The sequence below is a fragment of the Bufo bufo genome, chromosome 4 (genome assembly GCF_905171765.1).
Source record: "Bufo bufo chromosome 4, aBufBuf1.1, whole genome shotgun sequence".
Classification (NCBI taxonomy): Eukaryota; Metazoa; Chordata; class Amphibia; order Anura; family Bufonidae; genus Bufo; species Bufo bufo.
In genome coordinates, this window is record NC_053392.1 from 83,017,198 (window position 1) to 83,044,262 (window position 27,065).

General features: G+C 44.5%; 1 protein-coding gene across 2 annotated transcripts in view; it reads left to right on the top strand.

Annotated features, from left to right (window-relative positions):
* Positions 1-1,226: 1,226 nt before the first annotated feature.
* Positions 1,227-27,065, top strand: part of PTCHD4 (patched domain containing 4) — a 245,825-nt gene continuing 219,986 nt past the window's right edge. The window contains exon 1 of one of the 2 annotated variants that reach the window (XM_040427456.1): positions 1,227-1,835. In XM_040427456.1, the coding sequence (XP_040283390.1) occupies positions 1,227-1,835 (609 nt within the window). The remainder of the gene's footprint in view (positions 1,836-27,065) is intronic. The other variant, XM_040427457.1, reaches the window with a different exon arrangement.

Here is a 27,065-nt window from a genome sequence, read left to right on the forward strand (position 1 = left end):
CGTAGACTTGCAAGAAATGCCCAATTTCTAAGCCCTATTTGCCTTTCGGAAGACACTAGATCAGGGATGGCCAACCTGCGGCTCTCCAGCTGTTGTAAAATTACAACTCCCACCATGCCCCTGCTGTCGGCTGATAGCTGTAGGCACTCTGGGCATGCTGGTAGTTGTAGTTTTGCAACAGCTGGAAAGCCTCAGGTTGGCTATCCTTGCACTAGAGGCTGAAATACGAACCGTCCTAGAATTGCAAAGTTGTCGGCAAATTTTCTCATCCCTATTAACCCTTTTGTAGTAGAGTCCCTTTAAGACTATAGGAGGGAGAACCTAAGCCTGATCCCCCTTGCAGATAATATCTCCTGTATACTGCTCTGCAGCTTCCCGCTCTGCTTCCCACGTGGAGTGGAGGAAGATGAAAGAGAGAGGAGGAGGAGGAGGAGATAGAGAGGTCTGCGGGCTCGGGGTGTACTAATGACAAGATATAGGGAGCTGGGGTGCACCTGTCACTCTACGGCAGAGATATCCTAGACATTGCATCCATATATATATATATATATATATATATATATACACATACTGCATGCATCCTATGTCTACCTAATAACAGGGCTATCACACAGAAGGAAGCCAGCCATCCAGGATAGATGCATGCAGAATCCTCAATATGCTGCAAAATCCTAGAGAAGGAATTCCCATCCAGACACAGAGGAACACCAGCAGCATCTCAGAGATCCCCCATCCTCCCCCTCCTCATTTCATCGCTACTACACTGCAGTAAAATGGATTTAATCTCTCAGCAACCCCCCCCCCCCCCCACAAAGCGCTTTTACTCCAACCAGTTCATGTGTTTGCAGTCTCATAATTCCTCATGTTCTGCTCCAGATGACTTGTGCACCATAAATGAAAGGATGAATGAATGAAGGTTCCTTCATCTGGATCTGCCATGACTGAGGAGGACCATACAAGCCCATGCTCCCTTATCAGGCAGACATCCTGTTTATTTCTCCTCTAAAAAAGAAGCCAATATCAAAGGAATGAAGCTTTGTTCCTGCAAAGAGCAAATAATCCCCAGTACAAGAGCTGATCAGAGAGAGGGGGGAAGAGGGGCAGTCTTGTTGGAGCCCCCCCAGATCAATATTTGGCAGGATTGCTGCAACTTGCTGCAGTCTAGAGCAGAGTAGAAGAGTGCATATAGCAAGTGGCCAAGGAGGGCAAAGCCCCACACATGTCACATGTGCTTCTTAAGGCCACCTGGAGCATCATCACTAGTGGTGAGCAGGATCTGCTGGAGGATGCTGCGGCAGGTGATCCACAGAGGGCTCAAGACATTCTTCTACAAGCTGGGCTTATTTGTCAGCAGGCACCCGGTGTTTTTCCTCACTCTCCCTGCAGTCCTCACCATCATCTTTAGCTTCATCTTCCTCAGTCGCTATAAGACAGACAGTGACCTGGAAGCCCTGGTAGCCCCAAGCCACAGCCTGGCCAAGATAGAGAGGAGCTTGGCCAGCAGACTCTTCCCCCTGGAGCAGTCCAAGAAGCAGCTGTATTCAGACCTGCACACCCCAGGGAGGTATGGAAGGGTGATCTTGCTTTCCAAGCCTGGGGGGAATATCCTGCTGCAGGCAGAGAACATCCTCCACATCCACAGGGCTGTGCTGGACATGAAGGTGAACTACAGGGGCTACAACTACACCTTCTCCCATCTGTGTGTGCTGGGCAATGAGGACAAGGGATGCCTGCTGGATGATATCATAGCAGTGCTGGAGGAGATCAGGGCAGCCACTCTCTCCAATATCACAGCCAGCAAGGTGGCAGTCACCTACCCCAACACTAAACTCAAGGTAATGTACTACTACCCTCATTCTGCTGGTAAGGAGGGGGGGGGGGGTATTGTGATATATATATGAAATAGATAGATATGGGCTAGATATATATATTTATATATAACACATATTGTATAAAGAGTAGACACTTTGTTTCAAAACCAGACTCGCCACTTTTGTTAATGTTTTTGATTTGTGAACTGTTCCTGGAAGACTTGTCAGAGCTGGCATAGCGCCAATATATATATACACAGAATATACACACACACATATATATATATATATATATATATATATAGTATAAAATATACATACAGAATATACATATATATATACCGAATATACACACACACATATATATATATATATATATATATATATATATATATGTATATATATATATATTATACTTATTATGATATATATATATAGTATAAAATATACATACAGAATATACATATATATATATACCGAATATACACACACATATATATATATATATGTATATATATATATATTATACTTATTATGATATATATATATAGTATAAAATATACATACAGAATATATATATATATATATATATATATATATATATATATATTATACTGAATATTATATATATATATATATATATATATATATATAACGAGTATAAAATATTTATACAGAATATACACATACACACATATATATATTATACTGAATATGATATATATATATATATATATATATATATATACCTTTATACCCTCACTACCTGTGATATTTGGAATGGGTGTGTAGTACTATCATTGGGGTAGTTACTATAGTCCCCAGCACTGCATTGCTCAGGATCCATGGCTGACTATAGCCCCATTGTCGGGGACCAGCCATTGTCAATGTTCTTGTCTGCTCTATTATATTGTTGCTGTTATCCTTGAAACTGTTGCTTATTGCGCCCAGCCATGGGCATTGTATGCTGGTGAATTGGCAGCGGGTTGTGTATTGAAGAGGTCCAGAGGGAAATGACAGCAGTGCTGCAGCATCTCTAACATGGGCATCGTTACCCTGTGTCTTCTGAAACGTTCAGATGTTTGTCATTTAACTCCTGTGTATGTGTGATATACAATGGGGTGAGTTACCTGCAATCCTAGGAAAAATCCCCAGATAAATTGTGAGTTGTTCCATACGACAAACTTAGCTTGGCTAGGAGTGACAAACTTAGCTCTGCTATATCCTGTCTGTTTCCTTCTAGTGCATTTCTTGACCTGTCCATACAGAAGACACGAGGGCTATTTGTCTAATGCTTGACGTGCTGTAGTTAGAGCTGAGTGCATCTAATGTAAAGATTTGTGTTGAGTGAATTGAGTCTATAGATTTTAGCCATATATTGTCGGTGACACCTTGCACGCAGGTCGTATTGTGCGCACGCACTTTAGTAAATGGTGCATTGACATATGTGACAAGTACAATCTACAACATTACTTCCTGAGTTCAACCATTATTGATGCTTCTCTCCCTCCAGCATTTGCATTGGATATTTACTCTATAGGAAACCTCTGAAGATTTCCATAAGCCCTTTAGAACTGACCTCTAAACTACTGCTGTCAGGACATGCTGGGAGTTGTAGTGTTACAATAGTTGCAGAAGCACAGGTTGGAATCGACACCCTTTAGGGTACATAGAGATGACAGAGGGGGATCCCTGGCGTATGTGGTGTGAGTTCATTAGGAAATATGGTATTGGGGCTGAATGTCATATCTGAGAAGCCCTGCACCACTTTTTCCGACAGTTTTTCCCATATACCTCACTATGAATACTATAGAACAAGGTGGCAGGGCGTCATACTCATAGTTCCCCCTTGTTACTAGTGATCCGGCCTGTAAGGGACCCACATCTGTTCCCTCTAAAGTGAGCTGGACGAAATATCTTGAGATGAATATTGACGCATACATTTCTGGTCCCAGATAAATACTTTTAAACGGTGTCCAGATGCACCCATCATCCAGATAAATCAGTACAGACCATAGAATTACTGGGTCCCCTGACAAAACCATAATTTGCCTCCTTGATAGTACAGTATATGGTGCTGAAGGATTGATGGTAGCGTCCCTGGTGGTCTGGAATAGTTAAAGCTTTAATGATATTGAGGGTGGTCTTGGCCAGTGAAGGGATCAATGTATTTGGGTCTAGCTTATTGAAAAAGATTGCCCAATGAAGGTAATCCCTTTAAAGAAATGTTCCAGTTAACGATATTCTTCACTTATCCACAGCCGGAACCCGTGTCAGTTACTATTCCTGGGTCCTATATGAAATGATTCACTATAACTCCCATTAGATTCACTTTTCCCCCGCAGTCGGGTACAATGATGACCCCACAGTGTGGTGTAGGCTAGTTGTTGACCAGATCGTGGAGGACTTTAGAAGAATTTTACTGTAAGTATCAGCGTGCTTGTTACATTGTCTTTAACAAGATTATAACCTTTGGTAAAAAAATTATTGTATCTCAGACAACTCAATGGATTAATGTCAGCAGCCCTAGTGGTCTAGGGTAGCAGAGGGGCTAATGTTGGCAGGTTTAGTTGTCTAGGCCAATGGAGGGCTTTGTGTCAGCATCCCTGGTGGTCTAGGGCAGATGGACTATGGTTTTCTTACCTGTCTAGGCTCTGGTGTTGTCCTTGTAACAAGATTGCTGACATGAACCACCTCACTGCCCTACACCATTGTGGATTCTGGCATTAACTCAGAGAGCTCCGAGGATGTTGTTTAACCTTTTCATTACCAAGAGACCAACAGGGATGTTGGCGCTAATTTCTTCATTATTCTTCTAGACCATGAAAGATGATGGCGTTATTAGACCACCATGAATCACATAGAATGTGTCACAGGAACAGGTGATCCCCATACAGATGCAGATGTGGTACTCATTAGTGATCATTGATTTATTACAAATTCATTTGTAAGTAGCCCCCCGTCATTGAACCCCTCAGGTACCACGTCGATCGCTGATCGTGCCATCTGATAAATTGGAGGCCTTTCTGGGGTGAATCAAGGTTAAAAAAAATACATACCTTATCCATGTGCTAGTGGAGAGACCGTTGCGGCCATCTTGATTGAAGAAACGGCAAAAAGAACTTGTGCGGCAAAATGATGACGTCAGCACGTCGTAACATTGGCAGGACACGGTGACGTCATCAGTAATGACATCACCGCGTCCAGCCAGTGTCATGACGATTTTGTGCAGTTTCTTCCATCAACATGGCCGTGACTGCCTCTCCATAAGCAAATGGATGAGGTGAGTATGTTTTTATTTTTTTGCCACCATTTCAGGAAATATGGATTCGTTACCATGGAGCACAAGGAAATTCGGCTTCACAGCGAATCAAATTTTTCCTGAAATTCGGATTGAAGTCAATTCGTTTGGCTTTGATTCACTCAACACTAGTACCAGGAGCGTAGCTATAGGGGGTACAGAGGTAGCAGTCGCTACCGGGCCCAGCCTGAGGGGGGCCCAAAGACCCTTGTGCCACATAAGAAGACACTGGTATTATAGAAAGTGCAGGCTGGTCAAGTTACACCTCTGGCTGGAAAGAAAGGGTTAGGTCAAGAATTTGGCATGGGGGGGGGGGGGGGGGGGGGTACCGTTTCAATTTTTGCCTCAGGCAGCAAGAAGGCTTTGTGCTTCCCAGCCCCTGGCCACAAAGAACTGAGGGAAGGGGAGCCCAAGCTCAACTCTTGCACCAGGGCCCATGAGCTTTTAGCTACGCCCCTGACTAGTACTCATGCATCAACATGTCTAAGGAACTGTTGGAGATAGAGCCGAGCACTATCTCCATCCGTCCCATAGAAGTGAATGGAGTGATGTGTGGCCTGCACACATGGGGACTCCGGGACCTCCGTTCCTCTGATCACTGAGGACCTGGTCTTACTTCCAGCAATCAGACACTTAACTGTTCTTTGTGGGAAACCCCTTTGAGCTGGCAATATACATTAGATAGAGGTAGGCTAATTTTCAATAGTGGATGGGCACTCTGATAGATGGAGTCACATAGAGATCGAATATGTCACTATGGTTTTATTTGCAAAAACACATAAAATAATAAATAAATAATAAAAAAATCCCTATTAAGGCATGTAGCTTCCAAAATATATCAAATATATAGGCAATAAAATAAAGAGAATGAATAAAAATATAGACTGGCTGCCCCCTCTTTAAAATCAAATACCAATTGCAACACAAAAGCACTAACAAGTGTATGGAGCAGTGGTCTGCGAGTGGAATAAGTCCAATTGATTTCAGTATTCACGCAGACTCATGGATTTTGAGCCCCCTCATATAGAATTGCATATGATCGATATAGAGTCACATATAAGCGGTCCAAAGTCTGGAAGTGTTCCTGTGGATCATACACTTTAGTTCATATGTCTCCTGACCTGCGCCGGTGTGAAGCTTTGGGCTAATAGTCACCGGATATCGATCTTTATGTACCAGTACAGAGGACCTTATGTGATATATGGCTTGACTTAGTTAGAACTGTTACAGTGTATAATCGGTGGTTATGCAGTCGACTTTCAAATGTAGAGGGTAGTACTCGCGATTGCGCTTTCATTCGTGGCGTCCCACGTGGAATAGCTAAAAAGTAAGCTTACCTACTGCTTTATATGTTCTAAAAGAGCATTCGCTACAGTCTTGTAGCGAGTCTATATTCGTCTGCTGGTTTGTAGCAAGATATGTTCGCGGTCCCGGTAACTCCGCTTGTTACACTGTGGGCAAACTTTCTTGGGCGTCCCACGTGTCTTAACGTAGCTGGAGTCCCAATGTTGGGAATGGATCAGTTACGTGCCTGTTCCTGTGTAGATGTCCGTTCCGGGTTGCCGCTATCTGGTGCCTTTAGTGAAGCGCTTCACTTGCTGGAGACTCAGTCGGTGTATGCAGGCATATGTCCGGCTATTTTATCTGATGACCGAGTATGTCGTCCACGCCAGACGCGTTTCAGGGACTTTACTGTCTCCTTCCTCAGTGGCTCTGCTCGGTCTGGGTTAGTAGCCGGATTTTATATGGATGCTCTCAAAGATACCTGGAAAACATGGGCTGAATCCAGTGATTGCTTTATCTTTGCGATATAAATGCGTTTTTTATATGGACTTATGCGTTTTTTGGTCTATTATATCTCCATCGGTCGTAATAAAATTCCTATGTTTTGGTTTTCACTTCATAGATTGCGTTAGGGAGATATAGCTATAAATCCAAAACTTGCTCACAGAGACAATTTATGCAGTATATATAGAGAGGGCGTCAGTGAGCAACAATAACTGCGATTCTCTTGCGGTACAGGTGCGTTTTTATATGGACTCGTGCGTTTTTTGGTCTATTGTGTCTCCATTGGTCGTGATAAAATTCTTATGTCTTGGTTTTCACTTCATAGATTGCATTAGTGACAAATAGCTATAAATCCAAAACTTACTCATAGAGACAGTTTATAAAATATATATAAAAAGATATATAAAAAGAAACATCATTGGGCAGCAGTCGCTGCATAGCGGCCTTTAGGACACTTCAAGGTTAACTCCACTATTCAGGTATCTGTATCTCTGGTTATAGAATACAGCTATCTATGGGGCTATGTCTTATATGTTTCACTTGGTTCCAGAGATTTTTTTAAATATTTACTGATAGTGTACCTCAATAATAGCCCCAAATAAGTATATGGTAGTCATAAACTATTATATTTTAGTTTTGCACCTATGTTCTGTATACATAAAAAATTTGTTATTACAGGTATATTATTTGCCGATCGTTCTCCTTAAGGGGGATGTGGATATTCATTCATATAATATATGTACTTTTGTGGCTTGATGGCTCCCCCTGCTTTACTCTGAACCCAATCTTGTCCCTACATGAATAGTATTCTCTATCATTAATATATATCTGTTTATTGTGCAATATCACGATTATATATTGTTCCCTATATAGTCAACATCTCCATTTGATATTCCACGACTGTCTCATAGCTCGTGAAATTCAAATTTGATGGTGAAATGAGGGGGACGGTCTGATGTGAGTGACCGAAATGATGACGTCAGCACGTCGTAGCATTGGCAGGACACGGTGACGTCATCAGTGATGACATCACCGCGTCATGACGATTTTGTGCAGTTTCTTCCATCAAGATGGCCGTGACTGCCTCTCCATAAGCAAATGGATGAGGTGAGTATGTTTTTATTTTTTTGCCACCATTTCAGGAAATATGGATTCGTTACCATGGAGCACAAGGAAATTCGGCTTCACAGCGAATCAAATTTTTCCTGAAATTCGGATTGAAGTCAATTCGTTTGGCTTTGATTCACTCAACACTAGTACCAGGAGCGGAGCTATAGGTGGTGCAGAGGTAGCAGTCGCTACCGGGCCCAGGAGCCTGAGGGGGCCCAAAGACCCTTGTGCGACATAAGAAGACACCGGTATTATAGAAAGTGCATGCTGGTCAAGTCAAAAATTGCCTCAGGCAGCAGGAAGGCTTTGTGCTTCCCAGCCCCAGGCCACAAAGAACTGAGGGACGGGGGCCCAAGCTCAACTCTTGCACCAGGGCCCATGAGCTTTTAGCTACGCCCCTGACTAGTACTCATGCATCAACATTTCTAAGGAACTGTTGGAGATAGAGCCGAGCACTATCTCCATCAGTCCCATAGAAGTGAATGGAGTGATGTGTGGCCTGCACACATGGGGACTCCGGGACCTCCGTTCCTCTGATCACTGAGGACCTGGTCTTACATCCAGCAATCAGACACTTAACTGTTCTTTGTGGGAAACCCCTTTGAGCTGGCAATATACATTAGATAGAGGTAGGTTAATGGTTGGACAGTTGTTGAATGAACGATTGTCTGAAGAGAGATTGTTTCAGTGAGGCGGCCATACACATTCATTCCGTATTTGCCATTACTGCCATTCACACCAGCCATATATGTTCAATGATGTTCAGTGGAGGAGGAACAATCTTGCTGAGATTCTTCTTTTAGGGCTCGTTCACATGACAATGCACGGGCACCTTCCGTGGGGCAGGCGCATGGGGATTGCAGACCCATTCACTTGAATGGGTCCACGATCCCTACGTTCCGCAAAAAGATGGAGCATGTTCAATCTTTTTGCGGTGCGGAGGCATGGAACGGAACCCCAGAAAGAACTCCGTAGTGCTTCCGTAGTGTTCCGATCCGTGCTTCCGTTCCGCATCTCCGAATGGGTCTGCCTCCGTGGTGCGGAATGACAACGGAACGGAGCCCGTGTATTGCGGATCCGCAAATGCGGTCCGCAAAACGGGAACGGGAGACCAACGGTCGTGTGAACAAGCCCTTAAGTGTAGATCATTTGAGGTGAAAAGATTTTTGTCTATCAGAGAAAAATTCTAAAATGTCTGACTTTCTAGACAATGCCATTGGTTGGAATAATTGAATGTTTGCTGTTAAAGTTTGTTCATTATCGTTGCAATTAGTGATGAGTGAAGTATGGCAAAATTCGATTCGGCTGCCTTGCCAAATTTTACAACAAAATTCTTGCATTTCTTTGTACATGGTAGGTGCAATGACAGGGAGCGGCGATTGCACTGCCCCCCGTCATTGTACCCCTCAGATGCCGCGTTCATAGCTGGTTGCAGCATCTGACAGTAATAATATAGTATAAGTATAAAGTATAAAATAAAAAAATAAAAAAAATTAAATCATGCTTACCTCATCCATTTGCTTGTGACGGGCCGGCCACCGCCATCTTGATTGAAGATCTAGCGTGAAATCTTGTTCAGCCCGTGATGACGTCATCGCGTCGGCCGGCGTGGTGACGTCATTCGTCACCACACATAGGATATTCTGCGCGATCTTCAATCAAAATAGCGGCGGCTGGGCCGTTGCGAGCCATTGCATTAGGTAAGTATGTATTTTTTGGTGTTTTTTTACACTATTTCAGGGAAATACGAGGAAATTCGGCTTCGCTATGAATCATTTAGGAAATGAGTCAGGTAAATCCAGTCGAATATGGTGCAGTCATGCACTTTTAACGCATTTTTGTTTGGTTATGTCTGCGTATGTTTTTTACAACTGTTACCGATCCATGTATATATTTTTTTTTAAAAGGTTAGTATAGTTTAATAATTATGGTTTTTATTGAGTGGATTGTAGGATCTTCATGCAATACCCTTGGTATGTTATGATTGTTTGTGGAGAACATGGTTTATAGGCTGCTGAAACAACTCTCTACTTTTTAATGCCGTGTCATTTTTAGGTCTATCATTCTGTACCGATTACTTTCTTACAGGGTTATTCCCATTTTATAGATTTATGACATAACCACAGGAGCGATTGCCATAATTCCCATCTACACAGGTGAAGGTCCCAGAGGTGGGACACACATCCATCAAGCATTTTAAAGATGGGCTTATTCCCTTTATATATATATTTTTTGTATTCTAAGCTCATGTTTTATGATCCAGTGCTATAAATCCTCTGCATAGACGTAGAATATTATCAGTTCTCTGTCTGCCTGCAGTCACCACTAGGGGGAGCTTCAGAGCTTACTGCATACTGTTTTATTATTGAGCTTAAAGGGGTTTTCTGGGATCTTAGAATTAATGACTTATCCTCAGGATAGGCCATCAATATCTGGTTGGCATCGGTCTAACACCCCCGCACCCCTACTGATTAGATATTCTGCAGTAGCTCCAGCGTCAGCACTGCATGGTTCTTTCCATTGTGTAGTGGAACAAACTGGTTACTGTGGCGATGCTCATTGCTTTTTTGGTTTTGTTATAGCCGTGTACACCATGCAGGAAAAAAACATTTTAACGCTATTCTGATGGTCAGTACAATTAGCGATAGTAATTTTATATAGTCTTTTTTTACATCTTACCTACCACACAAAAATTGTGTGTCCTCATTTTCTGGGAACTATTTTTTATTTTTTTTGCCATAGTCTTGTGTGAGGGCTCGTTTTTTGCAGGTTGAGGTGTTGTTTTTATTTGTACCATTTTGGGCTACATCAGACTTTTTGATCACTTTATATTATGGTTTTTGTGAGGCAAGGTGACAAACAATGGGTGTGTCGGCATAGTTTTTATTTTATTTTTTATACAAGGCTCACCTGAAGGGATCGTTCATGTGACATTTTTATCTTTTTATAGAGCAGGTCGTTACTGACTCAGCGATATCAAATATGTCTATTTTTAAATGGCTTGATGAGGGGAGAGGGTTGCTATTTTTACTTGAAACTTTTATTTTTTAATTTTTGGAAAAATTATTTTCTACTTTTTAATTTTGTCCCACTAGGAGACTTTGGAGGGTCTGGTGACTTCTACAACGCATTACAGTACATAGTGTATTGCAACGCATTGTGACTGACAGTTGGCCTATGAGACCCAGACTAGGGGACTGGACCTTATAGACCTCTGTAGCCGGTAGGCCCTGAGACCTTTGTAAGCCTTTAGCAGCCATCAGCACCCTGAAGAGCCAGTGAGGTGAAAACAGGATCTTGATCCCTCTGCAAACCACTTAGATGCGGTGGTCAGCATTGGCCACGGCATCTAAGAGGTTAATCTGCCGGCATCAAAGTTTTCACCAATGGTGGAGGTTTTTTATGAAAAAAAGCTCAGAACGGTGTAAAATAAATAAAAAATTCATGCTCACCTCAGCAATCCACCCACAGATGCTGGTTCAGACTCTTCCCAGTCTCCCGCTGGTCTCTACCTCCTGGTCGGTTTTAAGACACTGGAAACTGCTCAGCCGGTCACTGGTCACATCCATGGCCCGATTTTGCCAGTGATTGGCCGAGTGGTCATTAGTGTGTGACCAGAAAGATCAGGAAGCAGAGTCTGGCTTGGGACCAGGAAGCCTCATAACAGGAGCGTTGCTGGGATCAGTAAGCAGTAAGGTGAATGCGACGGTTTATTATTTTACGCTATTCCGTGACTTTTTTTTATAACAAAAGTCCCCTTTGGAACTCTGTGTCATAAAAAATGCATTTCAGACACTGATCAGGACAGCATTTAATGATTTTTTTTCAATTAAGAATTGGTGCTCAAAGGAGGACTTTCAGTTTAATCATGTTCCACAGCTTTATAATATGTATTTTTGTTTTTCATTCCTCACCATGTTCAGGATATCTGCTTGCTGTCAATGAATACAGACTTTCTTGTTGCTACATCCAGAGGCCAAAAATCAACTCAGACCCAATACATAATCATCTGAGAGCTAAAACCTGAACTGATCCATTTCACCTTCACTGATACATTGTAGCAAACTATCAGGAAAGGAGGGAAACCTGTGCTGCTTGTGCAGTGACCCCTGGGGGGAGCCGGAGAAGAGGATGGGAGTTGTAGCAGCCCTGACGGTGATGTATCATGGTGTACTCCCTCAGGCTGTCGCTCCCTGGGGTCGGTGCAGTAAAGGAGGGACACCCTGTGTTCCCTCGGAGTACTCCTTGTAGTCGTGGGCTCCCTGCCTAATGGCAGTTTTGGGGTGCTCTTGATGTTTAATGTCCATGTGGGTGCTACACATTGAACGTGATGGAAGGGCAGTGGTCAGCGTGTGGCGTTAGGTGAGTGAGAGACTAGGCCAAACAAAAGTCTCTCTTAACTGTGTGGACAATAGGAGTTGTAGTACATCCAGCAGTTATCTGTACACAGTGCAGATGTCCAGTGTGTAGCAATAGCCCTCTAATAAAGTCTCTGTTGCTGAGATCTCTGGCTAGCAATTACAATCTGGCAACCGTGGCTGTAATGTCCTCTCTTCTGGGGGTGCATAGGGTGTCTTAACATGTTATCCCTTTGCAGCAGCAGGGCCTGGTACACATCTAGTTGACCATGCAAATCCTCCTTACAAACTACCTCTCTGTCATCTCCTGGAGCTCTTGATGATGTAGAAAGCTCTAGGGCTTGAAGCTGAACTCTGGGGGAGAGGAAGACATCATGTCTGCTCCCTACCGCCACCCTTATCGCAACTACTCCAACTGGAATCTTCTGGAACCGGGGGGGCAAGTCCCCTAACCTCCAGAGAGGACTTGGCCAGGATTCTTAGTTAGTTAGTATTGCACTTGTTATATTTTGTTCACAGAGAATTGTCTAGACTGGATGCAATTGTAGCAAACCCTCTGCTGTAAGGATCATTAGGTCTGTACATTTTTTTTCCTACGTACAAAAATACTAAATTCACCGGATTTATTAACATTTGAAACTGCAGGAAACTGTTGTCTATTAGGTGGTTGATATGAACAAACCTGAAATTGTTCTTCGGCTGAGTTTCGGCAATGGGTGAGTTTCCTATTACAGAGCTGTCATTCCCCTATAAAACAGCAGAGGCTTTATTACACTTCCCTATTTCAGCCTCCATTGTCCATACGCGGGAAATATAGCTCTGTAATAGAAAATGCCAGCGGAGGGAGTTTTCTATTAGGTGGCTTTCAAAGAGGTTGATATATTGGCTTGCAAGAAGTTTGAGCATTGGTCATAGGGAGCGGGTGGCCTCCTTAATTAAAGAGGTTATCTGAGTGTTTTATACTGATGACCCATCATTAGGATAGCTCATCTGTATCTGATCGGTGGGGATCCAACTCCTGGCATCCACGCCAATCAGCTGTTTGAGGAGGCCGTTAAGCACCACAGCCTCCTCCTAGATTACCAAGCACAGCGCCGTCCATTGTATAGTGGATGTGCTTGGTATCGCAGCTCAGCTCCACTCACTCAATGGAACTGAGCTGTCCCTAGAACAAGTTTTCCCAATTTTTCGACTGACTGACCTTCATTTCTTAAAGTAATGATGGCCACTCGTTTTTCTTTACTTAGCTCCTTTTTTCTTGCCATAATACAAATTCTAACAGTCTATTCAGTAGGACTATCAGCTGTGTATCCACCTGACTTCTCCTCAACGCAACTGATGGTCCCAACCCCATTTATAAGGCAAGAAATCCCACTTATTAAACCTGTCAGGGCACACCTGTGAAGTGAAAACCATTTCAGGGGACTACCTCTTGAAGCTCATCAAGAGAATGCCAAGAGTGTGCAAAGCAGTAATCAAAGCAAAAGGTGGCTACTTTGAAGAACCTAGAATATGACATATTTTCAGTTGTTTCACACTTGTTTGTTATGTATATAAGGGCTCTTTCACACTTGCGTTCTTGTCTTCCGGCATAGAGTTCCGTCGTCGGGGCTCTATGCCGGAAGAATCCTGATCAGGATTATCCTAATGCATTCTGAATGGAGAGAAATCCGTTCAGGATGCATCAGGATGTCTTCAGTTCCGGAACGGAACGTTTTTTGGCCGGAGAAAATACCGCAGCATGCTGCGCTTTTTGCTCTGGCCAAAAATCCGGAACACTTGCCGCAAGGCCGGATCCGGAATTAATGCCCATTGAAAGGCATTGATCCGGATCCGGCCTTAAGCTAAACGTCGTTTCGGCGCATTGCCGGAGCCGACATTTAGCTTTTTCAGAGTGGTTACCATGGCTGCCGGGACGCTAAAGTCCTGGCAGCCATGGTAAAGTGTAGCGGGGAGCGGGGGAGCAGTGTACTTACCGTCCGTGCGGCTCCCCGGGCGCTCCAGAGTGACGTCAGGGCGCCCCAAGCGCATGGATCATGTGATCACATGGATCACGTCATCCATGCGCATGGGGCGCTCTGACGTCATTCTGGAGCGCCCCGGGAGCCGCACGGACTGTAAGTATACCGCTCCCCCGCTCCCCGCTCCTACTATGGCAACCAGGACTTTAATAGCGTCCTGGGTGCCATAGTAACACTGAACGCATTTGGAAGACGGTTCCGTCTTCAAATGCTTTCAGTACACTTGCGTTTTTCCGGATCCGGCGTGTAATTCCGGCAAGTGGAGTACACGCCGGATCCGGACAACGCAAGTGTGAAAGAGGCCTAATTCCACATGTGTCAATTCATAGTTTTGATGCCTTCATAGTCATGAAAATAAAGAAAACTCTTTGAATGAGAAGGTGTGTCCAAACTTTTGGTCTGTATTGTATGTATGTGTATATATATATATATATATTTATTTAACAGAAAAAATGGCCATCAGATCTCCCAACCCCCACACTGCGCAGGCGCGGAGATCGGATGGATGTTCTGTAGTTAGCCGCGTTTGCGCACTGGGCCGTAATTTTTCCCTACCCTAAGGCTGGTAAAGGGCTCTCCGGCGCATGCGAGTGTCCCGGTGTCCAGCTGAACTCCGCTGTGAGATTTCCCTAAACCGTCGTTAGGCGCATGCGCAGATCGGCACAACTCCGGCACGCCTCCTCACGTCATTTCCGGTGCGACCAGAAGTTACGAGGTAGGGAAATCTCACGAAGTAGGGTAATGTAACGTTACACCGGCGCAGGCATGGAGCGACAAGATGAGGCTAATGCCAGGAAGAAAGTACTGGGCATGCGCAGGATTTCGCTGCGTCGGGAGAAAAAAACAGCCGCCCAGTGCAGTAAATACTAATGAGATGGGCGGCACTAGAAGACGGCAGTTGGGGTGCAGCTGGGCACAGAACTGAATGAGGGACAGCCCCTGGGCACAAAGTAAGGTAATTTGCATATTGATAAAAAAAACTCTTTTTATAAGTAACGGAAAGGCAGCGAGGGGTGATAATGGTATTGTTTAATTAAGCATATTGAGACCAATAGAAGAATATATGTCACTTTATATGCTCTAACGGCCTGTCAGTGTCTCATCAAAAACAGCTGAACACACAATTGTTTTTTATTTATTTTTTTAAATCTCTACGTTTGGGGTCTAAATGTCTTTTTACTATATTTTCTGGCTTTATTGCCCCATATACGGAATAGAGAATATTAGGGTCTTTTCTCCAGCGCTGTTGTCAAGTGTAGCTAATTATTTTAGAGCAATACTATTTTACATTTCGGGATCATATTGATCCCTTCCTTAAGAGGATTCAACATTAGGGAAGATTATTAATGGCTTAAATAAAAGAGAGCCGAAAGTTGGAGGAGCTAATATAACACTGAGCGCACACGGTTTGGTAGACTTGGGCACATTAGACTCATTTTTTACCGTTACGCCACCTCTTGGGTCACATTAGGTAGAATTTTTGGTGTTTTTGCTATATTTTGCAGTTTAAAACAGCTTTTTAGAATCTTTATTTTTTTTTATGCAGCCAAGTGTTGCTTTAAACTCCATAGTACATTATAAAATCACTACATAAAGAGTGGGTTTTTTATGTTTTTTTATTTAATTTTTTGTTTTTTGGTGGGGAATATTAATGTGTATCCCAGTGTTTTAGCATGTTTGGTGTTTAGATTTTTACAAAACACGGCATGCTGTACGAATGGCCTTTTTCTGCTTCTCTATAAGGGCTCATGCACGCGACCGTTGTTTGGGTCCGCGTCCAAGCCGCATTTTTTTTTTATTTCAATGGGGCCGCAAAAGATGTGGACAGCACTCCGTTTGCTGTCACCATCTATTGCTCCGTTCCGTGGCCCCGCAAAAAAAATAGAACCTGACCTATTCTTGCGGACAAGAATAGGCACTTCTATCATGGGCAGCCCGTCCCTTCCCACAAATTGAAATGTGCGGAACGCAAAACACGGAGCGGTTGTGTGCATGAGCCCTATGACTTGGAAAACACCTGGAAAAATGGAATACAAGGAAATAAATGCCCTATTAAAACCGCTTGTAAAAATGGCAGAAAGAGAGCCAAAATAGCGAAGGCTTAAAACAGTATTTTGCACCTAAAAAAGTGCACTTTAATAAAGTGCCACATATTAAGACTCAACAAAGCCACGCCCATAAGTATATGACTCAACATTGGGAGCGTGTCACAAAGCTATAATAAATGTTATAATGCACTATAACTGCTGTTAATACAAAATGTGGCAAAAATCTGGTACAATACAAGTCAGAAACGAGCCGCGACCACGTTAATAAAGTGTGATGCTGCTGCAACATACATAATATGAAGGCGCTGAAGTGTGGGCGATATCTTAAAGGGGAATTCTAATTTTTCTCCTGAGTCCCAGAAATCTTCGACCAGTGTCAAAGAGGACCACATATGTCACCAAGCCCCATGACAACTTCTTTGCATTTTCCAAGCTGTTGGACTTGGACTGACAGTGGACATTGTTTCAATGTCAAAATATAAGTCAAAGTTAAACTCCTGTTTAAAGAGCCGGGTTTCAGGATTACTATGGTGTTTAACAGATACCTCATGTACATTTTCAATTTTTTTTTTATTATTTTATTTTAATTTGGACTCTCCTGACCCGTTTTCACCATGTAAACCAATCCCTTTTGTTTGTTTCCATTCTGTAATTAGCACTTCCTGTTCCTGTATCCAACCAAACCCATGATGCACTTCTCTTTTCTCTGTCACAGCTCCAGGGCCGCCCCTAACAACGCCCAGCTAGTTTATAGCTCCTCCCACCCAGCTAGTTACATGGACACTCCCCTATCACCGCCCCTATCAACACCCAGCAAGTTTATAGCTCCTCCCACCAGCTAGTTACATACACACTCCCCTACCATTGCCCCTAACAACGCCCAGCTAGTTTATAGCTCCTCCCACCCCGCTAGTTACATAGACACTTCCCTATCACTGTACATAATGACACCCAGCTAGTTTATAGCTCCTCCCACCAGCTAGTTACATGGACACTCCCCTATCACTGCCCCTAACAACACCCAGCTAGTTTATAGCTCCTCCCACCAGCTAGTTACATAGACACTCCCCTATCACTGCCCCACCCATGGACACACAGGAAATAAGAAAGAGCTGCATGGACATGGTCATGTGACCACAGCCCAGAACGGGAGATAGAAGCAATAAAGGGAAAAGAAATACATTACAAAATTACAGCGACCTTCATACATTATTCATATATGTTGAAGCAAACAGGGAAGCCCCTTTAAGAACTAAATCATATAACGGTTGTTATCTAGTATAACACAATAGCCTTGGAAAACCTATAATAATAGAAAAATAATCTTTATTTATATATCGACAACCACAGCAGTTTACAGTTCATGTAAAAACAGAATTTATAAACCACATAGCAACAAAACAAGTCAACAATTAAAGCGAGGAGCGAGGACCCTGCTCACAAGAGCTTACAATCTATGAGGAGGTAGGGGTGACACAAGAGGAATGAGGGCCCTGCTCACAAGAGCTTACAATCTATGAGGAGATGAGGTAACACAAGAGGAGTAAGAGACCTGCTCACAAGAACTTACGATCTATGAGGAGATGAGGTAACACAAGAGGAGTGAGGGCCCTGCTCACAAGAACTTACAATCTATGAGGAGATGAGGTAACACAAGAGGAGTGAGGGCCCTGCTAACAAGAGCTTACAATCTATGAGGAGGTAGGGGTGACAGAAGAGGAATGAGGGCCCTGCTCACAAGAGCTTCTAATCTATGAGGAGGTAGGGGTGACACAAGACTCGAGGAATGAGGGACCTGCTCACAAGAGCTTACAATCTATGAGGAGATGAGGTAACACAAGAGGAGTGAGGGCCCTGCTAACAAGAGCTTACAATCTATGAGGAGGTAGGGGTGACACAAGTGGAATGAGGGCCCTGCTCACAAGAGCTTCTAATCTATGAGGAGGTAGGGGGTGACACAAGAGGAGTAAGGACCCTGCTCACAAGAGCTTACAATCTATGAGGAGATGAGGTAACACAAGAGGAGTAAGAGACCTGCTCACAAGAACTTACGATCTATGAGGAGATGAGGTAACACAAGAGGAGTGAGGGCCCTGCTCACAAGAACTTACAATCTATGAGGAGGTAGGGGTGACGCAAGAGGAGTGAGAGACCTGCTCACAAGAACTTACAATCTATGAGGAGATGAGGTAACACAACAGGAGTGAGGGCCCTGCTCACAAGAACTTACGATCTATGAGGAGATGAGGTGACACAAGAGGAGTGAGGGCCCTGCTCACAAGAACTTACAATCTATGAGGAGGTAGGGGTGACACAAGAGGTAACGAGTGCTTGTTTTGTGCCATGTAACAAAATAAGGGAGTAGATATAAAGCTGCATGAGCCATCACTCACTGATATCTACAGTGCTTCTCAGTGTGTGGGGTGTGGTGGATACTGATGGATCAGGTTCAGAAGAATGAAGTAGGGAAGAGTTAGTTCAGGGGACCATCTAGAAGTCTAGAAAGTATTTCTGTTGTTCCTCCGATATAGCTGTGTATTTTAATTGGATTCTCAAGCCATGTCCAGAATATTATAACAAATAGAGTTTGGGCCGTCTCTTCGGGCAAGACATTTATAATAATTGCAGTTTGACACAGTTTCTAGAGAACATGAGAAGCATTTTGGCTTCATCCCTAGAATAGATGTTTATTTAAAAAAAAGTACTTTCTGCGCAGCAAAAATAGATGTTCAAACCGTAATAACTGCACAAGGATCGGTGATCTGTATGGAAGAGTGGGGCCCACACAGCAAAAGTTACAATGAGCCTCTAATTATGCATCCAGAACTTGTAAGAATACTGGGTGAACGCTACTTTTAATTACTGTGTGTCAGAATTTAGGCAATTAGGTCATGGCTAGTGCTATTAGCGGGATGGGGTATTGGGGGGTTAATACTTTATGTTTGTGCATTTATGTTTTCTATTTTTGTTTTTTTATGCCTTAGTTTTTTACTAGAACTGTTACTGGGTATTGGGGTAGTCAGTGCTGTAACTGTCATAGTTGTGCTGTGCCATGACCACCAGGACTAATAGAAGCAATGGTCCTAATGGTGCCTTATTTCTATAAAGAGCACCCAGAGCCACTTCTGTCTTCACCCCCATTGGCTGGAAGTCTCTGGCAGACAGGTGTAACGGGCAGTGGATGTTGAGCCACTGTGTCAACTAACCCGTTTCGCTTTGGGCTTTCCCTAAAGGTGTTATCCTGGCAGTCTCCTGGTCTTCACCCTTTAACTCCTATAGAGGGATCTGGTCTTCTTTGCAAGGTAGCCGGGAGGCCCCTATCTTTTGGGATAATCCCAATGTAGTTGGCACTTGACCCACGGGGGTCAGAGACAACCACACCAGTTCGAAGCACCAAAGGGTCAGGCAACATTCTTAGTCAGTTAACAAACCGAGGTCAGGGCAGGCAGAATACGTGTGTACCCGAGAGACTAGTCTGAGATCAGGGCAGGTAGCAGTGGGTCAATACAGAAGTCAGACTAAGCTCAAGTCAGGCAGCGAAAGGTCAGAGGTTTGGTAAATGGGCAGACTGTCAGAAAAGCACAACTTCACTGGTCGCTAGCTCTACAGCTTTCACTTTCGGTGTATCTGCAGACTGTTTCTTTCTGCTTCACGGTGTGGCCATCAGGGAACTGCTCTGACGGCTCAATGTGCAGCGGTAATCATGAATTGACAGCTCCAAAACACCCACTATAGCTAAATTCTTATCAAACTGATTATATGGCTTAAATGAGTGTTTACGAGCTGTTAGGCGCCGAGGACCCCTGTACCGGAGATAGGTCTGGATACCAGGGATGGGACCTACATTTATGCCATATCTAAGATGAAATCGTTCATTTTTACACCATTTATTATAACAGTGATTGAAGAGATTAATTTTGATAATTATTCTTGACCATTCACATGCCAGTCACACCATTTACATGCCAGTCACACCAGCAGTTCTTAGGACACACGCAAGTACAGTATGCCCTTAGAACATACAATATAGGGTATCCTCGGCATAACCCTGGGGCTGATGGTTAAACATGGCTAGGGCAAAACCATGTGTAATGCCCTGGACATTTGTGGACATGTGCCCGTTTCCCCTATGCAAAGTTATAAACTTCTTACTTTATTTCACTTGAAAGGGTTAACTTGCACTGTTGAATACTGTTTAACTACATTTTATATGTTGTGATATATACAGTGCCTTGCAAAAGTATTCACCCCCTTGACTTTTTTCGTGTTTTGGTGCCTCACAACCTGGAATTAACATGGATTGTTTGAGGATTTACATCATGTAATTTACAGAACATGCCAACGCTCACTTTAACATCACGGTCTCCTCAAACAGCTGATTGGCGGGGGTGCCAGGAGTCGGACCCCCACCATCTCATAACTCTCTGAGTACAGATGTTATACATGTTACCTGCAGTCCTATGTAACACCCCACAGAACACAGTGAATTATTGTGTTATGTGGGGTGTTACATAGGACTACATGGAACATCTACTACATTATCTGCACACAGAAAGTTATCACTGTTATCTGGGCTGTTACATAGGACTGCAGGTGACCAATTTTAGTTGCCAAATTTAAAATACATACAATTATGATAAAAAAAGACTTGGAGGAGAAGATGAGACACAGGTCACAGTAGTGAGCCAGCTCTACATATAGGGGGATACAACATCACATACATGTTACATCCAGGGACATCTGCTGTCATGTAGACCTACTCTTTCCTCTTCTCCGTTTGACCCAGAACGCCATGACTAATTCTATCAGCCGCATCTCGTCTCTACAGAGTTTGTTACAGACACGGTAGATTTCTCATAATTGGGGCCATTTATCAAACTGGTGTAAAGGAGAACTGGCTTAGGTGCCCACAGCAACCAATCAGATTCCACCTTTCATTTTCCAAAGGAGCTGTGAAAAATAAAAGGTGGAATCTGTTGCTATAGGTAACTAACTCAGTTCTACTTTACACCAGTTTGATAAATGACCCCAAAGGTCCCTATAGTGTCTACAGCAATTATAATGTCCCCTAGAGTGCCCCAGTAATAATAACACCCTATATTGTGCTCCAGGTAATAATGCCTGTATAGTGTCCCCAAAAATAATGTCCCCTAATAGAAACGCCCCCACATTGCCCCCATAAAGTTATTTCCCCCACAATGCGCCCATATAGGAATTTCCCCCACACTATCCCCACACAGTAATTTCCACCACACTGCTCCCATATAGTAATTTCCCCCACACTATCCCCATATAGTAATTTCCCCCACACTGCCCCATATAGTAATTTCCCTCACACTATCCCCACACAGTAATTTCCACCACACTGCCCCATATAGTAATTTCCACCACACTGCCCCATATAGTAATTTCCACCACACTGCCCCATATAGTAATTTCCCCCACACTATCCCCATACAGTACTTTCCCCCACACTATCCCCACACAGTAATTTCCACCACACTGCCCCATATAGTAATTTCCCCCACACTGCTCCTATATAGTAATTCCCCCCACAAAGTAATTTCCCCCCACACTGCCCCCATCAAGTAATAACCCCCCACACTGTCCCCATTAGATAATTTGCCCAGACACTGCATTCCATTAAGCAATTTGCCCCCCACAGTATTAATTTCTTCACACTGCCCCTACAGTATTAATTTCTCCACACTGTCCTCACAGTATTCCCCCCATGGTAGTAATTTTCCCCCACAGTATTAATTGTCCCCCACACTAGTAGTTTGCCCCCCACTGTCCCTTCAGTAATGTCCCCCAAAGTTGGCACACACAAAATAAAAAAATAAAAGCTAATACTTACCTGTGTCCCAGTCGGCGCTCACTCGTAGATGGTGCAGGCGGCAGGCGCGCTGCACACACACGTCAGTGTGCTGTGTCCGGGCACAGGCGTGAAGTCATCATGCCCACCTGCTCTGGGATTTTTTACCTACTAGGCCTGAAGCCTATGGCGGTGATCGGCAGACGGCGGCAGGGCAGGGAACTATGCGCTCCCGTGCCCCGCCGTAGTTTGTGGGCGTTTGGGTCGGCATTGGGCCCCCCAGCGATGCCGGGCCCGGGGCCACAGACCCAAATTATAATCCGCCACTGGCGAGAGCAGTCACAGACCCTAGTGTTCTGTAGTTAGAGAACCGTGCTCAGAAGAGGCGACTATGACAGATTACTGAGTGACCAGAAGAAGATGATGAGATGGGGATACTCTGCCACAGACCATGGCTCACTATCCTCTGATCAGAGTACCAGCCTTCTGAGACAGACAGAGGGAAAGCTATCTCAGGTCTTTCCTCAGCATCAAACCCTTCTTCTGCTAGAGAGGAGACTGGAGAAGCTAGCCCTTTGCCTCGCCTTTATTGTTTTGCACCTGAATTCCTCCAGTAAAGAAGCCCCCTGGTTACTGCAGACCCTGACTCTCTGGACTTTTTCCCCATCGGGGTGCACCACGCCTTACCATCCCTTTCAGAGAACAGCAACATGTGGTGACACCTCAACAGTGTCTGGAGGACCCAGCGTAGCATTGGGGCCTCCCCAAACCCGGCCACTGTGCATGCATCTGAAAGGAGTTATCCCATGATTAAAGGGGTATTCCGATTATAAGACGTGATAACTATTTGATCACCAATCACCAATCTAATAGTTATCCCCTGGGTTTATGGGTGTTCCCGGGAGTGGTTTAAATGTTCCAAAGTTACCAGCTATAATGTTGTTAAGTATGGACTTGTAATACGCTGTCCTTCCATAGGGCGGCATATTGTATTAAGCTGGCACATTCCCTTGAAGCTTAGTACATCAATATGTATTCTAATTCTATATCCTACCTGGAGTGAATAGTAGCGGTGTTGTGGATAGTTAGATAGTGTGGGGTTTCGCTCTGGTAGATAGGGTAAGTGGGTTCTTAACTCAAACGTCAGTGTTTATTCACACTTGATGCAATTGCACAAAACAGCACGTAACTTTGCAGTCTTGGTGTTAATTCACACACAATGGAAAGTTCATATAACACAAGTCACCTTGCTGGCAGTTCTGCCTTCAGTAGCATGCAGCTCTCAGCCCTCCAGTACAGCACAAAGCCTCAGATCCCAAAACAGAGACCTTTCTGCTGAGCCCAGCTGCCTATTTAAGGACAGCCAGGTGCTGCCAAAACCCGGATCCGCACTTAAACTCTGGTCCGGTATTTGACCTCACCTGGCTGGAAACCAGCCCAGCCGCACATGCTGGGAGGAAAATACCTGCCTTGCCAGACACAACCCCTCACTGTGTCACAATAGATAGATAGATAGATAGATAGATAGATAGATTAATTTCTCCTTTAAAGTGACTCTCCAGCTCAAGAAGAATCACATTATTGGTGAAATCAACAGAACACTTACATGGTTCCCTCCTTTTCATCTTTTCCGCTGCAGATTCACCAATTCACGGGCACTTTATAAGATGGCGGCACCACTTCTCAGACTACCTGATGCATATTGTGCATTTGGTAGCCCAGGGGTGCACCCAGCCTTTCTGCTTCCGGAGGCGAAAAGCAAAATGGTGCCCCCCCCATGCCAGTTTCTTAACCTAACCTCTTTGCCACAATGAAAGCCTCATTGCCAATGGCCCATCTTGCCCCATCCTGGTGCTGCCTGAGGCGATTGCCTCACCTGGCCTCATTGGTGTTGCACCCCTGTTGGTAGCCCAAGACACTTCCTGCTGCCCTCAGATTTGTCAGCACTGCTCACATGAATAGTGCTGGCCAATCGAAGAGCAGGGCTGGACAAGCAGGACGTGTCTTGGACTAACCGATGCACAGGAGCTGAAAAGATGAAAAGGAGGTCACCAGGTAAGAGTTCTGTTTGTTCCCCAGTTAACATGATATATTTTTTTTTTCTTGAACTGGAGGATCACTTTAAGGCTTTCATGGGCAAGAAGAGCTTGATGACTACTTAGAATCTCTTCATTTTTCATTTTATAATTTCATTCATTTTAAGAGCCAGTGAATATTACTGACCGTACTTTATTATTTGTACATTAAGGCTGGATCGTCTCAAAGATGTCCTAATAATGAGAGGTTAGACTGATGGTGGGGGAAGGGGGGTTGTATAGTCAGAAATCTTGATTTCCATGTGTTTGCTTAACGATCACTAGTAAAAATAAACCATAATGTTTACGATTAAGCTGTGTCTCTGCCACTGCTGAGAAACCATCAGAACCAGGGGCGGACATACCGCATGTGCAGCTGGTGCGGCTGCACAGGGGCCCAGAGCAGGAGGGGGCCCCTTCTTACCGGCAGCAGGGGGAGAGGAGCGCTTCCATTGTGGAAGCACTCATCTCTATTCATCTGTATCGCTGTCCTTAGGACGGCGATACGGATGGATGCTGTGGCGGGGCAGGGGAGAGGCGTCTCTCTTCCCCAGTCCTCTCCTAGGCTACAGGCACTAGGTCTGCAACCTATCAGAGGGCGGCGCAGGCGGCGTGATGACGTCATCACGCCGCCTGAGCCGTACAGCGCGGGACACAGGCCGGAAGAGGCCTGCATCGCATCGCTGAAAGCGGCAAGGAGGTAAGTATGTGAGTTTATTATTTTTTTTTATTTACACTTTACTAGGAGCCCTATTTGGCACTCATGGGGGCATCTACTGGGGGCCCTATCTTATGTACTGGCACACATGGGGGGCACTATGGAGGAGGAGGAGCACTAAGGAGGCCCTATTTTAAATACTGACTCACATGGGGGGCACTATGGAGAGGGGGAGTACTATTGGGGCCCTATTTTATATATTGGCACACATGGGGGGCACTATGGAGGGGGAGGAGCATTATGGGGGGCCCTATTTTAAATACTGACACACATGGGGGCACTATGGAGGGGAGGAGTACTATTGGGGCCCTATTTTATATACTGGCACACATGGGCACTATGGAGAAGGGGGAGCACTATGGGGGGCTCTATTTTAAATACTGACACACATGGGGGCACTATGGAGGGGGGAGTACTATTGGGGCCCTATTTTATATACTGGCACACATGGGGGGCACTATGGATGGGGAAGAGCACTATGGGGGCCATATCAGTTACTGGCTCACATGGGGGGTACTATGGAGAAGGTGGGAGAGAAGCACTATGGGGGAATTTTCTGGGGCTCTATCTTATATATTGGCAGACATGGGGGGCACTATGGAGGGAGAGTAGCACTATGGGGGCCCTATCTTATATGCTAGCACACATGGGCACTATGAAGAAGGGGGGAGCACTATGGGGGCATCTACTGGTGACCCTATCTTATATACGGGCACACATTATGGGGGCATTTTATACTGGCACATTGTCAGGCACCATGGGGACAAGGGGAGGCTCACGATATAGGAGAATTTTATACTGGCACAAATTATAGGGCACTGAGGGGACCTTGGCTCTACTGGGGGCACTAAGAGGGGTTTTTGAGCACACAGTAGGGGGCATTGGCACACATTATGAGGGTACTATGGGGACATTGACTCTACAGGGAGCACTAAGAGGAGGTATTTTTTATACTGCCACACAACAGGGCACTTTTATGTACTGGCGCACAATATAAGAGGGCATTTTTCTACTGTTACACATTATAAAGAGAATTATTACTACTGGGGGCATTATGGTGGGCTTTATTACAGTTGAGGGACTATGAGGAACTTGAATACTAGTATGAGCACTATGGGAGCATTATTACTTCTGGGGCACAGTGGGGTCATTATTACTGTAGGGGCACTATTACTACTACGTGCTGTCTGGTAGATAATTATTTCTATTGGTGGGATTTTGGGGAGCACTGTTACTTTGGTGGGCACCCTGGCACAGCATCAGCTTAGCACAATTATTTTTGGGGAACATTATGTTTACACTATTAGTGTCGGGACACTGTTTCCTGGGCGCAGTTATTTTTTAGGACACTGTGTGCCAATAATTGAAGGGGAACTATCTGTGTGTAAGTAGTATAGAGAGCACAGCGGGCACAGTATTAGAGGGGTGTTGATTAGGTGGGAGGATGATGGAAAACTAGGAATCTAAGATGTCTGTCTGTCAAACCCTGCAGAGAGAAGAGATGGCTGGAAGAAACCATCATGGCGGTGTGGTCTGAAAGGAGATGATGAGGACAGAGAACATCTACATCAACGAAGACGTCCCTGGATGTAAGAGGTATGTGGACCTGTATTAGGCTACCTTCACATCGGAGTTAGTGATTCTGGCAGGATCTTCCAGCAGAGAACAGCTTGCCGGAATGATCCAGCACTGCTCAATGCAGACAGAATGTCCGCCAGCCACATTAACTATAATAGGGTCTGGCAGGGATTGGCCACAATCTGGCAAAAATGCAGAGAATCAGCGGGACACAAACCGCTGCATGCCTGAGATTGTGTCCGGCCAATTCCATGCCATTCCTCTGTCGGATCAGGTGGCAGACAGAATGCAGACAGCATTCAATGCAGACAGAATGTCCGCCAGCCACATTAACTATAATAGGGTCTGGCAGGGATTGGCCACAATCTGGCAAAAATGCAGAGAATCAGCGGGACACAAACCGCTGCATGCCTGAGATTGTGTCCGGCCAATTCCATGCCAT